At 34.2% G+C, this 16058-nt stretch overlaps 3 protein-coding genes across 4 annotated transcripts; 2 read left to right on the plus strand and 1 right to left on the minus strand.

Moving 5' to 3' along the window:
• Nucleotides 1-480: 480 nt before the first annotated feature.
• LOC107644750 (nucleosome assembly protein 1;3-like) lies at nt 481-1699 on the minus strand. Its single transcript, XM_021103188.2, has 5 exons — nt 1520-1699; nt 1296-1339; nt 1018-1201; nt 877-888; nt 481-767 (listed from the first exon to the last, which is right to left on the minus strand). The coding sequence occupies exons 1-5, from the start codon at nt 1697-1699 to the stop codon at nt 699-701; spliced, it is 489 nt and encodes a 162-aa protein (XP_020958847.1). The 3' UTR covers nt 481-698.
• A 6388-nt stretch (nt 1700-8087) lies between these two features.
• On the plus strand, nt 8088-9700 carry LOC107644749 (carboxylesterase 1). The gene has a single exon (XM_088488655.1). The coding sequence runs from the start codon at nt 8390-8392 to the stop codon at nt 9482-9484; it is 1095 nt and encodes a 364-aa protein (XP_088344781.1). The 5' UTR covers nt 8088-8389; the 3' UTR covers nt 9485-9700.
• A 393-nt stretch (nt 9701-10093) lies between these two features.
• Nucleotides 10094-14676, plus strand: LOC110262668 (carboxylesterase 1-like). Of its 2 annotated transcripts, none has more exons than XM_088488656.1 (2): nt 10094-11559; nt 11643-14676. In XM_088488656.1, the coding sequence occupies exon 2, from the start codon at nt 13600-13602 to the stop codon at nt 14548-14550; it is 951 nt and encodes a 316-aa protein (XP_088344782.1). In that variant the 5' UTR covers nt 10094-11559; nt 11643-13599; the 3' UTR covers nt 14551-14676. The 2 variants fall into 2 exon arrangements, with proteins under 2 accessions (XP_088344782.1, XP_088344783.1); XM_088488657.1 differs by having other exon boundaries at nt 10094-11545.
• The last annotated feature ends 1382 nt before the right edge of the window (nt 14677-16058 follow it).

Consider the following 16058-nt stretch of genomic DNA (forward strand, 5'->3'; position numbering starts at 1 on the left):
TACTCATTAGTTGTAATTTGAAAGTTATGTGATATCTGAGCCTACCTTCATGATAGCTCATCATAAAACTGCATGATTTCGAAGTTGAGAATGAAAGATTAAAAATAGTTTCGATGAAGTTGCATCTAAGCTTAGTGGTTCCAATAAAGAAGTATTGAAAGAAACATAGTTAATGAATCAATATCTCCAAATTGCACAAGAACCTAATGCATTCCACCATTTTTGATTGGTTATGTCTAAAAAATTACTGATGAAAAATTAATTCTAAAGCTCAAACTCATTTTTAAACAATGGAATTCCACAAAGCTCTCAAATTTTATAAAGAACACTTAACACCAATAAATAAGGTGCGGTGAGACAATGCCACAAGAAGAGAAAACCGCGAACATCCTTTAATGATTTACAATCAATAGCAACAAGTAAACCACAAACTCCCACTATATATTTGGAGTATACGAGACACAAATACAAAGTCCAGCAATAACAATCATAGCATCCTAACACTATATAACAACATTCTCTCCAAAACATGTAGGAAAAATAGGAGAATGGAGACCAACAATTCAAACTACCAAGACCTTAAAAGAGAAAAATGAATTAAGCATCATAAAACAAAACCGCATGAACCCCACTATTTCAACAGACATTCTCCAATAAGAAAGCTTTCAGCTACTGCATAAATCATAATAGATAAACTTCTACTGCTGCTTGCACTCTGGAGGTCGCTCACGCTGTTGACCTTCACCAACCGGTGCTCTTCCACCTTTCTGAAAATTTCCAGCCACCGTTGAAACAAGTTAGAAAGAAGAAACTTATGGGCCTCAGCATCAAGCCCTATTTCATTTATAATTTAGATTACAAATTTGACTATCTTACCTTATGTGATGGCTGAAATGACATTCCAAACGAAATCATCGCCACAACGGAGGTGATGGCAAGAAATAAAATACTTTAGATACAAAACTAACTAAAGAAATACAAGTGTTTCAGCATTTCAAAGCAATTAACATGAAATACCTTCTTTTTGGTCTTGGTTTCTTCATCCTCATCCTCATCTTCCTCATCATCATCATCCTTTTCATCATCCTCTTCAATGTCATCTTCATCATCATCTTCCAGGTCTCCAAACTCCTCTCCCTGAATGGCCTCACCAGTAAACCATGACATAGCATGAGGTATAATCTTATCCCTTATTGTTGACCTGAACAAGTGTGATATGAGAATTCATCAATCCTGGATTCAGAAAACAACATCGAAAAATATCAGAGGAAATGGAGGGAAACAAGTAAACTCACCCAATATCATAGTCTTGCTCCATCTGATTCTGAAGTTCCTCGGCCTGTTAAACAGAACATTAATTAGCTCTGGCAAATAATCTGGTCATATCTAACAGCTAAACAGCAGGTTTTTAAATTTACAGATTTTTTACTTCTGCTTGTGTTCTGCTTAAAGATTCAAACTAAAGACTTTCATAAAAAATTACTGTAAAAAGTAAATAAAATAAAATAAAAAGATTTACCATATCTTCATCAATATCTTCATCATCTTCAGGAACTTGTGGTGGATTGAAGAAATTGAAGAAACTCTCACAGTTTTCAGTCTTTGTAATAGGTTTTGCGTTCTTTGAACCCTTCTTGGGCTTTTTCTTAAGAATGTTTTGCGTCAAGCATTTCCCTGGGTGCCATTGAATTTCAGTCATACAGGAAAAAGTAACCACCAAATTTATTTTAAAAAAAGCCAACACATTCTGACACAATATAGAGTTGTGGATAGCAAACAGCGCAATAAGCTTAATAATAGTTCACCCTGTTTGTCTAAATGTCAATATTTATTAATATTTGTTTAAATTAGTTCACTTGTTATAGTTATGATGAAAATTACACATAGAATTATTGAAAAAAAGTGAATCTAAAATGAAAAAGCTTTCTTGGAGGCCGGACTTAGAAGACCAGCAGAAAGAAAGACAATCAAAAGTAACAATAGAAAAGAAAGATAAAATCACTCAACAACAGAAAATTGAAGAGATCGAAGTGTCATCCAAAAAATCTAAGAAGTGACATTGTTGATGATGACGATGATGAAGATCAAATAATCATTCAACAACCCAACAATTACAACACACCAACAAATATTACAACAACATTTGAACAAAAATTTTAGAAATTAAAGAGAAGAAGAAAAAATCGAACATTCAGCAACCAGAGCAAAATTAAAAGTAGGGCCACTAACCTTCAACGGAGACACGGCGGCAACCGGCGACACGACGGCGAGAGCAAAGACGACGGCAAGAGGTGACCCGATGGCGAGCTCCTCCAAGCCACGGACAAAGAAGCCAGCGAAGATGGGGACAACGTGCCGAGCTACCTTGGTTCCGGATAGAGGAAAGAAGAAGAAGCGAAAGTGCTGAGCTTGGGGACGACGGCGGCAAAGAACCTAGGGCTAAGGTTTTGCCGTTTTGATTTGGGACTTTCACTACTTTGCTTCAGAGGGGGGACGAATGATTAGGAGAATTGGAGAAGATGAAGAACGATTGATTTTTTTTTTTGATATGTTTTGCTTTGCTTCAGAGGGGGCACGAATCATTAGGGGGATTGGAGAAGATGAATAACGATTGATTTTTGTTTTTTTTTGTATGTTTTTGTTTTGTTGTTTAAATTATTTGAAATTATAAAATTAGGATTAATTGAATTCTAAAATTTGATTAATTTAAAAGGGTATTTTTGTCTAATCAAATAAAGTAAGGATGTTTAAGACTTTTTATAAAATTAAATAAAAAATATATCTTTATTTTTATTTAATTAAATGGGTGTTTTAGTAAAAGTGGTGATATAATATATATAAAAAAAGAAAAAATTAAATATTGATGTGAAAAATAAATTCCACGTGAGCACGTGGCTTATTACTACTTGTTCATATTTTAAACGTATCGGTACGTATGAATTTATCATGGTATCATAGCAAACACCATTTTAAAGTATGTAATTTACATGTTGATTAAAATGTAGGATTATGCTATATGTACACTAAAATTAGCCACTAAAATAAACTATCAATATAAAATACATGCCAGAATACAAATACACGATGAAAATAAATTAAATCACATATGTATTTATACACAAATACATTAATAGCTAATTTTAGTGTACAAATAGCATTTTTATAAAATATATTATTCATTCACTTTAGTTTTATTTGTTCAATCTTCATCTCTACCTTTAAATTTAAGTTAATAGCTTAATTAAATAATAAATACCAACTTAAACACAACTAATCTTTTATAAAAACAAAAAGCATATATATTTTCTTTTCTTTTTCCCACTTTTACGGTTTTACCAAACTAAACTCCAATCCTTGCAGAAGCTGCAACATAGCACTTGGCAGTTAACAAAACGCTAGGATCTTCAACTCGATCTGTTAACGAGTCATTACTAGTGAAGTACCCCGTGCGATGCACGGGTATGATAAGTACAATGAAAAAAAATTAATACTAAGATATTGTTAAATTAGGTGCTTAATATGGATCTTTTATATTAAATTGAATCATAAAAATAAGAATATAATTTTATTTTTTAAAAAATGCAAAATTTTATTAAAAAAATTAAAAATACCGTTTAATTATAATAAACACATTATAATATAATTGTATAATAAAATTGTGAACAAAACAATTTAAAATTAAAGTCTGGTAAAAAATTAACTATAAAATTAAAATTTTAATGAACAAATTATTACCTTAATATAACAAAAAATATTTGTTATGTCATTTACTACAAATTACAAAAAGATGATGAATTCTATTAATAAAAAACTATAATACAGTGCAGTATAATTATCACCATATTTAGATAATGAACTTTCAAAAGTTTATATTTAAAGATAAATGATATTATTAATAAAACTAAAATTCATATGACTGGCAAGATTCTCTGCCAAACTAAAATCAGTCTCACACTAAGCTGTCAATTAATGAGACACTATGTAATAAGCTAAAGAAAAAATATGACCCGTAAATCAAAATCAATTACAATAGAAACTTAAAACTAAGATTTCAAACTCAAATTAATAAAAAATCAACCAAGAGGATGAGGGTTCCATTAACTGGACCATTGTTTATTAATGACATGTATTTAATCCTTAGTCAAGGTTTAAGTCTATAAAATAATCCTGCCAATATTGTTGATTCTCAATTAATTATGCAGTTGGAATATCTCATAATATAAAGAGAGACTAAAAAATAAAACAGCATAACCATTTGAAACACAATGGCTCTATTTTTTTAGAAGTAATTTATTAAATATTTAAAACATCTTATAATGCTAAAAGTCTTTAGCATAGATGCAACATATGAATGAAGAATGGTGAATACAGTGAATAGCCTGGGAGCAGTACTGGTTCCCATCCTTCCTGTCATACTCATAGAAAGGTTTGCACATATGGAAGGCATACAAACTGCATACAGTGAATGGTTTGCCGTGCATAATCTTTCCAACATTATCACCATAGATTGACACACTTGTTCATCCAAAGCCATCATTGGCTTTTCCTGAGTAATACCAAAAAATAAAGACGTAATTAATGTTATTTAATCTATCATTTAATCACTAAGATATTTAAATTCATAATACCATAAAATGAAGAAACCTCTCCGTGCAACAATATATGCTGATTATTTGAATTAATCATTATATGTTACATAAGTTCAATCACAAATGAAAAAAAATAATTTGAAAAGAAAACAAACATATATATACTCCAATGCATACTTTCACAGATCAAAACATCAGCAAAAGTAATTCCAAATCTTATTCACCATGTCTAACCAAAGCTTTGAAATGGAGAGTAACGGTAGTATTCAACCTGATTATCAATATTTGTTATTTTTCACACTTTTTTTATCATAAAAACTTTGACCTAATACCCTCTTTTGCTGGAATATCTTTCAAACATAGCATAATACACAAAGTAAACCATATAATTTCAAAAAGGATAAAAATAAAATACAAATCCTTATAACATATAGCTCGTATGAGCCTTAACCATTCAACGAAAAAATAACCTAAAAAACAATAGTCAATCAATCAATGATGAAGATGACAAATAAACCCTTTTCAGTGAAAAGCATAATATAAAAATATTTATCAGTAGGTGCTAGGGTGATACAATGCTTTGATATGAAATTTTCAATAACTTGATTTTTTTATAGATAAATAATAATAAAAGAAAACTACAAACTTTAAGCTTCAAAATAATAACTACAAAATAAAAAATAAACTAATGTGAGAATGGGTATGGCAGTGTTAATGGAACCTATCCTAACTGCGAAAACAAAGAATAATATGAGTTAGTTACTTTGTTATTTATGAAATGAAATTGTCTCAATTTGAGGATTCATTCATATCCATCATATATACCTTATTTGAGGCACAACTGAACCAAGCACCATAAGCAGAACCACCATGACAGAGAAGGCTTTGCAAGGAAGAATGTGAACCTGAACCACCACTTTCTTTCTCCAATTCCTCCCTTCTCTTTCAATTATTACATTCAGGACTGCCATCATGGTTTCTTTACCTCCTTGCTTCTGTGGTGATATTAGTTTCTTTTTTCTGAGGTTATGATAATGATAAAGATATGAAAAGATCACATAAACAGTTAAAATCAAAATATTTACCAAATTTCATTATCAAAACTCAAAAAGGAGATACTGAACCATGTATCATAAACAGTAGAAGTTACCAAATCTTAGTCAATAATGTATTGAAAAAATAAGATTGTAGAGAGGTGATATGAAATAAAAATCAAGATTTTAAAATATGGTTAAAAAATATATTAAAAAATATAATAGTAATGTCACTCTTAAATTAAAAGAATATAAAACCACTATTAGAAAAAATTAAAATAAAAAATAAACGCAATAATAAATCAATCAAATGCTGACTTCAAAAAGAAAGGAAGAAGACCGAAACAAAAGGGATTGCAAGAAAGAAAGCAGCAGAGTAAGGGATGCATAAAAGTGTACACATTCACTTGTTATGAAGAAAGAAAGCGGTGGTAGTGTCAGGAATTGCAAGAAGTTAGAGTACCACAAATCTAAATGAAAGATTGGAGATCCCATAAATCTGGCTGTTGCAACTTGCAAGAAAATGTCTCTGGAAATCAAGCAGAGCTGCTGGATCTTGGACTCCGAAAGCTAAACCTTCTTGCCGGGGTTGCCCACGAATTTCCAGTAGCCAATTTGATTTTGCCTTCACGTACTCTGCTCCATTAATGGAGTGATGAAAAGAAAAAAATTGAAAAATATGATCTATGAGGATGATGAAAATGAATATATACTCTGAAAATACAAAAGCCAGGACATCAAAAACTAAAGGAAAAATGATTAGTTCATGCTGCATTACTTAACAATATCATTTGGTTTGTACATTGGATGCAAATTGAAGATAAGAGGGAAAGAGATTAAGACCTTTTGGCGAATTGCAAATAGAATCCCGGCAACAACAATGAGGTTAAGGATTTACTGCATCAAAAGCTTCACACCAGGCAAAGACGCCTCTGCACAACAACAACATCATCATTTCAATTCTTACCAAAATTAGAATATATACATCAGATCAAATAATAAGGAACACACATAGCTCATCATCGCAAACCATTATGAATCTGTGACTGAACAAAGAGGAGTATGAGTAGGCATATCAAAATTAAAAATCGTATACGCTCATTTGAAGAAGACGACTACTTACATAAGCAGAGAAAACAGCATCATCGCACCAAGACCGTTGATGGCCGCTTCTGGTGCTGCAACTATGACTTCTCTTCCGTTCTGTCTATTGCCATCCGAATCATCTCAGCCTCACCAAACTGCATGCCAATTGTTGTTGTTGTTGATGCCAGTATGCATCTCTCGCTCCTCCCTGTCGTGTCTCTACTTCTTCCCTCTGCTTCCCCGCAACAAACACAATACCATAATGCATGTCACCATCAAGAAATCTCCGTTTGATAAAGAGAACACAGAGATAACAAAAATAAAATAAAAAAAATGATGCAGAGAGATATATAGATCTAGGAGAAGAAAGACATGAGAGAAGATAGAGAAAGAAAGAGAGCTACGGTAAGAAGAAAATTGAAATTTGATTATTTGAGAGATGGTTTGAATGCTCTCTTTGTGGCGGTGACTCAGTACCTTCCAGCGATCTGCTCTCTTTCGTTGATTCCTCCTCCGTATCCATCCCTACAGCATTGAAGATCACCACAAACTCCACCGCACCCACTGCGACCACCACCGACATAGCATGGGCCAACACCGCCATAGCATGGTCCACCACCGTAGCAGTCGCCATCTCATCCACCGCCGCAACCCTACCACCAGCGATAGCGTTGCCTCCACCGCGATGACTCCCCTAAAGGATGGAGCCATCAGGTACAGTGACATTCTCTGTCTTAATGCGTACACTAACTCTATAATCTCCACCTCTGACTTAAATTAGGAACAGTAAGAATTAGAAGAAGAAGAAGATGATGAATAAAAACTACTGAAGAAGAAGATTATACAAAAATAGAATCAGTAAAAGGAGGAGAAAAAAAAGAAGAGAAACTGATGATGAAGAAGTAGAAGAACCGAAGAAGAGGAGGAAGAGATAAAATTGGAAACAAAAAAGGGAGAGAAACCCTTTTTGTAATTTTAATTTTGATTAAATTTGAACTTTTAGGAATATTTTTTTTGGTGACTAAATTTTAGGAATGTGTGTATATGTAAATTGTAAAACAAACTGAGAAATGGAGATAAAAAAATTGGATACAGTCATGAAAAGTGTGGTGTAACCAAATTAGTTTGATGCAGGAGTGTAATATAAGAGTCATGATTATTGAAGGCATTCAAATTTTGGTGGATGAATGCATATAATAGAAATTAAGAATAAATCTGATAAAGGACACGTAGGAATTCCACTATGAGAATAACCTTCTTTTCAATGTATGTTATAGGATTATATTAATTTGAAGCAGACGTTCTACCCATTCTCGTAACAAACTTATTCTGAGCATTATTATTAAATATTAATCCATGCCCCAACAATATTTACTAACAAAACCATCTCGTAATACATACTCCCTCTGTTATAAATCAGGGGATTTTTAATATATTTTCTATATTTCTATATAAATAATTCATTTGGTGTTTCAATATATACCGGTATATATTGAATCCACCTCATACTTTAGAAATATTTTGTCCACTAGCTGGCACATGAGTGTGAGGCCCAAAAACGCCAATATGATAGGATATTGTATCTTCCGCCATTGAGTTCAGTAGCTCCTTCATTCTTATTGATTTGGCTTCATCATATAATATCAATATCATATAGTTTTGTATGTAGTATATTCAGCCATGCCCCTCTTTTCTTCCCCAAGCTCAAAATGCTTTTGGATAACATTAATAGTATTTTCCCTAAGCTACTATCTCTTAATTGCAAAATCAACCACACTCCAAACATCACCACCACCACCAAAACCATGCAATAAGAATCCATACAAACAACTCAACCTCGTATTGAACAAAAACGGCAGCGTCAGGCGCGGGCCCGTGCCCCCAGAGAGCCCTCCCGCACCAGATCCCAACCTCCCCACCAAGGTTCTCTCCAAAGACCTCCCAATCAACAAATCAAAGGGCACATGGGCGAGGATCTACCTACCCCGCGAAACACTGGATCAGAACTCCAAGCTTCCGTTACTGGTGTTCTTCCACGGTGGCGGATTCATATTCCTCAGCGCATCATCCACCATTTTCCATGAGTTTTGTTTCAACATGGCAAACGACGTCGTTGCGGTTGTTGCGTCCATAGAGTACCGTCTCGCACCGGAACATAGACTCCCTGCAGCCTATGAAGATGCTGTGGAAGCGCTGCACTGGATCAAAACTAATCAGGAAGAAGATGATTGGCTGAGGTACTATGCTGATTTGTCCAATGTGTTTTTAGTTGGTAGTAGTGCCGGGGGGAACATAGCGTACAACGCAGGTCTACGTTTAGTCGCTACTGGTAGTGGTTATGATCTAGGAATTCCCAAGATCCAAGGGCTTATATTAATTCAGCCTTATTTTGGTGGGACCCAAATGACCGGTTCAGAAATGAGGCTTGCCAATGAGCCTCATTTATCACTTTGTAATAACTATGCGTTGTGGGAATTGTCGTTACCCGTTGGGGCTGACCGTGATCATGAGTATTGTAATCCGACGGTGGGAGACGGTCCTAAGAAAATTGAAATGATTAGACGGCTTGGGTGGCGGGTACTGGTGACCGGATGTGGCGGTGACCCACTTGTGGACCGTCAGATGGAACTGGTGAAGGTGATGGAGATGAAAGGTGTGAAAGTGGTGGGGCATTTCAGAGCAGGGGATTACCATGGGGTGCAAGATACTGATCCCTTCAAAGCCAAGCAACTATATGAGGTAGTGAAAAATTTTATTTCCGCCTTTCCTTCTTAGTAGGTATTGATTGATTAATTAGTAATGCCAACTATATGTCTATATATGTGCTTTATTATTCTGAATTATGATTAATGTAGCATATGATTAGTGCTTTTTGTTGCTTTAATTGGAGTTGTCAAATTATATTTGGTACATTTGGTGCCTATCGGCATGTGTACGCATTCGATCGACAAGTGTTTCTTCAATACTATGTTCGGACAAAAGTTAATCTAATTCATTTAAATCGGATTTTATTATTAGAATGGATAAAGTATATATTTTTCTAAAAATTCGTCAAAATTTTTAAATTTTATTTTGTTCAAAAAATTTTAATTTGCATCAATTGTATTTTTAATAACTAAATTTTTAAAAAATGTAAGACCAATCTAATAATAATGTTTGATAATGATAACTAATTTATTTATATTAAAAGTTGTCATTGTAAGATTATTATTGAATTAATTTTAAATTTTTTAAAAAATTAATTATTAGAGAGATACATTTAATGTAAATTAAAAAAATTTTAGAATAAAATTAAAATAAAATAAAATTCAAAAATATTTTTAAATTTTTTGCTAAATTAAAAAAATATATATTTTACCTATTAGAGTTATAGCTCTTCCCTACTTAATTTCTCTTTGATTTGTATTTTCAATTTTAAGTATATATGTTTCTAAACGACCAAACATTATTGATTCAACCCTGTATATATATATATATATATATATCAGTTCTGCTTCTACATAAGCAGCTATTGATATTCTGACGGATAATATTTGTATATTTTTGTATACCTTTAAACTAAGGGTTTTAGTATTTAAAATTTGAAGTCTAAATTCTAACGGAAAATTTTCTAACAAAATTATTCTTACTTTTGTATATGTCAATTAGACTATTTTTTTTTTCTGAGAAATGAGGCTCATTTTTTTTGCCAATGGAAAAAAATACGGTGTAACACCATAAAATGGAAGCTTGGCAAAATTATTTATTGCTATGGGTGCCAGTAAAAAAATTCAACTTACGTTTTTTATTTTTCAGTATTTTTTTTGTTTGAAATTAAACAAAACACAACTTACGTTTTTCAGCCTGCAACATTTGAAGTTTTTTTGGTTTTTGAGAAAAGCAAGAATGCAGGTTGCGTTTGTCAGAAAGAATTTATTAATTTTTTTTAAAGTAAAACGCAGCTTGCGTTTGTCAGATTGACTTATTTAAAATTTTTTGGACGAAGAGAAAATGTAGGTTGCATTTTAGTTGGGCCGAAATTTTTTTTTTAAATCTACAAAATATAGCTTACGTTTTGTTTGTGAAATAATATTTTAATAAAAAGTCTTGCATATAAATTGCTAACGCAGCTAATTTCAACTTGCACCTCACTTCTGCTTCCTCACTTGTACTCTCATTTTCCTTTCTTTCATGTATTTTATGCTTGTGAGATTTTTTGGTTATTAGAAGGGTAAAAAAAAGTGAGAATATGGAGAATATTGTAAATATACGAGTGTATTATAACGGTGAGATTATATCGAACACAAACGAAAGAGTGACTTTTGTTTGTGAATATCCGTTTTCATTTGCTATTCCATACGGCACGAGTTTTGTAGAGTTGCAAAATGGTCTTTGTGTGAACATACAAAGTCACATTTCGAAAAAGGTGAGCAACATTTTGTACAGGAATCCTGTACAAGTATTTGGTGGGATGATACAATTTTAAATAATGTCCATCCCTGATGAAGCAAGCATGCAGCAGATGTTCTATATTTATCGATAAACCCGATTTCACATGCTAGTGATAGAGCTGTACATTGAGTTCGAACAACATACGGGGCTGGACGCGTTTGACGAGGAGGTCAACGTTGACGAGCTCGGGGATATAGATTGAGAAGAAGCTAACAACGACAGTGAAGAGGAGTTCGAAGCCAACTATGAAGTCGATGACGAAAATGATGACGGCCGCGGAGATCTGGCAGGCAATCCGGCGATGCATAATGAGGCGGATGAAATCGTAAGTCAGCACCCGTTTGGTGTTCCGTCATTTATGCGTACTCTAGATCTCGAAGTCATGCATGCCCCGAAATTTCCTGAGTATGTGAACATGGGTATGTTATGATTATTAATTCAAGTTACCTACGGTGTTTATTTTATTTGCCTTGTCTGACTGATGGTGGTGCGCATGTTGTAGGTGAAGGCAACACTGCGGCAGAAGATGGTAAGTTTAGTGTTGGAATAGAATTTGGTTCGAGAGAGTCGGTGATATCTGCAATCAAAAGCTACACTATCTATAGAGGAGCTGATTACGCTGTGTATGAGTTTGAACCGTAGACATTCTATGCAAAATGCAAGGGTTATGGTGCAGGTTGTGATTGGCTTATTCGAGCTAGCTTGATTCGAAAGAAAGCTTGTTGGGAGATCAGAAGATATAATGGCAAACACACGTGCACCGTAGGCATGATTTCACAAGATCATGCCAATTTGGACTCAGACACAATTGCAGAAGCTATTAGGCCATTGGTCGAAGCAGATCCGTCGATAAAGGTGAAGTCTATTATTGCAGAAGTTCAATCCAAGTTCAATTACACTTTAAGTTACCGCAAGACTTGGTTGGCAAAGCAGAAATCTGTCGCAAAAATTTTCGGTGATTGAGAAGTTTCTTACCAGACTCTGCCAGTATGGTTGAAAGCAATAACTATGAAGATGCCAAGGTCTCGTGTTCAAATTAAAATGCTCCCCGTTTACCGTGAGAGTTAAGAGGTTTAAGGTGTAAGAGTTCTGCACCGCATTTTTTGGAGCTTCTATCCGTGTATTGTAGCATTCAGACAATGCAAGCCACTGGTGCAGGTTGATGGCATGCACCTGTACGAAAAATATAAAGGTATACTTCTAGTAGCGATTGCAAAAGATGGGAACCAAAACATTATGCCTATTGAATTTGCGATAGTCGAGGGCGAGACGGTAGACACATGAGAGTTTTTTCTAATCAATTTGTGGAAATATGTTGTTACCATTGATAGTGTGGGTATTATTTCTGACCGCCATACCTCCATCAACGCTGCAATAGCTTGCAGTAACAGTGCAAGGTCACCACCAAAAATATGGTACATGTACTTGTACATCGGGTCCAACTTCTTAAAGAGGTTCAAAACTCCATATTTGTATAAACTTGTGGTGAATAATAATAATAATAATAATAATATCTCATGACTAACAGTATGATAAAAAAAATTATTATTGATATCATAATAATAATAATAATAATAATAATAATAATAATAATAAAATTTATTAGTTAAAACATATAAATAAAGGACATAAAAATAAATATTTTTATTTATCATAAAATTAAAAAAAATTACTTACCCATTGAAAATGATTCAAATATTTAATAATGTGTTTTTCAGGTAAAGTAAAATTACGAATCATTTTTCCTTTTTCACTAAATGAAGTTCCAAACCTTCACTTATTCTTCCTCCTCACAAACTTACTCCCTTTCATCCTTAACCCCAACCCCTTTCACTCTCAAAACTCTCATGGCCTGCGTTTTAGTTTTAAAGACCGGCTCCGCTACTCTCTTTTACACGTGTCACACATGCAGACAAAAAAGTTGCCAAAGGCAGGTTGCGTTTTGCCTGTGCACTTTGCCAAACACATATTGCGTTTTAAAACTTCGAAGTATTGGCATGCAGGAGATAGAAATACATTTCGAATTTTCGTTCTCATTCCATACCAAACACAAGCTGCGTTTTACAGTGTATACAGTTTTTTTTATTTCAGCTCAGTCCAATGTATCCTGCTTTTTGTAAATTGTTAACTTTAGCCGTTCCACATTTATGAATTACACACTATGATACAATATACTTGTACTTCACCTTTTTAACTTTCATAAATAAATTAATTTCTGGAATGAAGCACATCTTCTAAAGGAAGAAATTTAATGAGAAATTCAGATTCAAAATGGAGTCAAATTGTTGACTGTGCAGGACAACTTGCTTCATAATATGAATATAAAAACAGCAAGTTGTGTATTCCCCCTGTATTATTCTTGCTCTCCACGCCTTTACTGATATAAATTAAAAAGGCTTGAAACTCCATACTCTCAAAGCATCCATAACTCCAACAAAGAAAAAGAAGAGAAAACAGCCATGTCCGATCACAGCGAAGAGCACATGAAAATCATTCGAAAACCAGACGGAACCCTCACTCTGTTGCGCAAACCAGAGTCACGCTCACTACCCCAATCTGACCCCACCCTCTCCATTACCGTTCTCTCCAAAGACCTCACCATCAACCCTCACAACGACACCTGGCTCCGCTTGTTCCTACCCAAACAAGGAACAAACGATAACAAGAAGCTACCACTTATTGTTTTCTTTCATGCTAGTGGCTTTGTCACATCAAGTGCAGCTTCCACCATGTTCCATGATTTCTGTGTAAACATTGCGGATGGCGCCGCCGCCGTTGTCGCCTCCGTCGAGTACCGCCTTGCGCCGGAGCACCGATTACCGGCTGCATATGACGATGCTGTCGAAACTTTTCATTGGATTAAATCCAGCCAGGACGAATGGTTGACCAAACACGTTGATTACTCGAGGTGTTATTTGATGGGAAACAGTGCTGGGGCAACGATAGCGTACTACGCGGGTCTACGTGTAGCTTCAGGAGAGGTAGGTGATCTTGAGCCGTTGAAAATCCGAGGGATGATATTACGTCAGCCGTACATTGGTGGGACCCAGAGGACCGAGTCAGAATTGAGGCTCGAGAATGATGCGGTTCTTCCTCTGTCGGTTAATGATTTGATGTGGGAGCTGGCGCTGCCCGTTGGGGCTGACCGTGATAATGAGTATTGCAATCTGACGGCTGTGGATGGTTGGAGGGTTGAGAAGGTGAGGGATCAGGGGTGGAGAGTGATGGTTAGTGGGTGCGGTGGGGACCCACTTGTTGACCGTGATAGGGAGCTTGTGAAGTTGTTGGAGGAAAAGGGTGTTTGTGTGGTGAGTGATTTTGAGGAAGAGGGGTGCCATGGCATAGAGTTGACGGACCCCAACAAAGCAAAAACACTCATTCGCTTGGTCAAACATTTCATGTCCTCATAAGAGAGTTTTTAAGGGCTAATAAATAATGCGTGTTGTATTTTCTTTTCCAAAAAAAAAAAATGACATATTTCTACTGTTTTTAAATAATAATGTTGTATGGATAGAAATTTTCTCATTATTTTTTAATTATTAGTTAAAAAGATTAGTTTCTCAACAAAGTTAAATATTGATGTAGTACAAAATAAAATTGGGAAGATGTATAGAATAAGACGTAATGATCCAAAAGAATACACTTATGTAAATACAGCTACTCATAAGTCTCAACAACTTATATGTAGGGGTGTACGTGGCCCGGAAAATTCGGCCTGATTTTGAATATTTTAGAAGTTAATTTAGTGTGATTTTATCGGGTTTAGAATCGGATAATGGTCTCAAAAATAGACTCAATCATTATTTTGGATTGGATCTGTGCCATAGCTTAGGTCATCCAAATTTGGTCCGGTGGTCCGGTCATCATACACAATTAATATTTTGTGTTATTAGTGATGGATGATGGCTATTCTTATGTGAAATTTAAATATTGTAAATCTTAATATTTTGTATTATTAGTCATTATAAGATTATAAGTTAATGTTTTATGTTTAAAATGCATAAGACTTTAGACTAATGCATAATATTATGTTATTTGTATTGATTTAAATATTTGGTGTTATTAAACAATATTAGTATTGATTATAGTTATGCTTTAATTTTAGAGAATGGTTGGTTCTTGTTATATTTTTTTAAGTGAATTTTACTATGTGAATTGTGAAATAATGGTTGGAAATTAGGTGATTTTTACATGCTAAAGACCCAGTTTTTATCCGACCCAAAAGTACGTAAGTTTCATCAGGTCTAGGATCGAGTTAGAGTCTAAAAATTAGACCCAATCTATATTTCGAATCGAGTCTAAGTTAAACCAAATTCGATGTGACCCGACCATGTAGACCTCTACTTATACGGTACGCATCGTCATTGAAAGTAATCCAATTTTCAAATTGGTCTTAGACTTTAGCTTTTTTTTTTTTTTTTTTTTGTGTTTTTTGTCCTTGATCTAAGAAAGGATAATGTTACCGTTGTCTGTTGGTAGAATAGAACCGCTATGAATATGGAGTATGATACATGTTCTATCCACCATTTAGTTTTTGGGTTAGAGTTTCAGTTTTGTTAATTTTCGGCCTTATTCGAATAAAACAAAGCCCGAAGAAAACGAGGTCTACTAAGCTTCTCTATTTATTAATTAAAGACAAAAATAAAAGTTGGGCCTATCCGGCCCATACTATGTCCAAAAAGAAGGCAACAAATACTTCTCTACTTGGTGATCCAAAAAAACAAAGGCTTCTCCACATGGTGGGTTGATATATAATTATTGTATTTCCCTTAAATAAGTACAGGGGATTAATTAATTAGCCAATGACAGTCTTGAATAAAAGTATAAAACTCAATTTTGCTCTGTCGGTTAAAACTTAAAAACATACCATAAAAATTACCACTTGCACCTCTTCCTCATGGAATAAAACTTTGATAGG

The sequence above is a fragment of the Arachis ipaensis genome, chromosome B5, assembly GCF_059453495.1.
Source record: "Arachis ipaensis isolate K30076 ecotype BB chromosome B5, ASM5945349v1, whole genome shotgun sequence".
NCBI lineage: Eukaryota > Viridiplantae > Streptophyta > Magnoliopsida > Fabales > Fabaceae > Arachis > Arachis ipaensis.

Coding starts and splice junctions, on each gene's coding strand:
- LOC107644750 (XM_021103188.2), bottom strand. CDS start 1,699: ATGACTGAAATTCAATGGCACCCAGGGAAATGCTTGACGCAAAACATT. Junction 1,340..1,519: donor AAGATATTGATGAAGATATG/GTAAATCTTTTT, acceptor TCTGTTTAACAG/GCCGAGGAACTTCAGAATCA. Junction 1,202..1,295: donor GAGCAAGACTATGATATTGG/GTGAGTTTACTT, acceptor ACACTTGTTCAG/GTCAACAATAAGGGATAAGA.
- LOC107644749 (XM_088488655.1), top strand. CDS start 8,390: ATGCCCCTCTTTTCTTCCCCAAGCTCAAAATGCTTTTGGATAACATTA.
- LOC110262668 (XM_088488656.1), top strand. CDS start 13,600: ATGTCCGATCACAGCGAAGAGCACATGAAAATCATTCGAAAACCAGAC.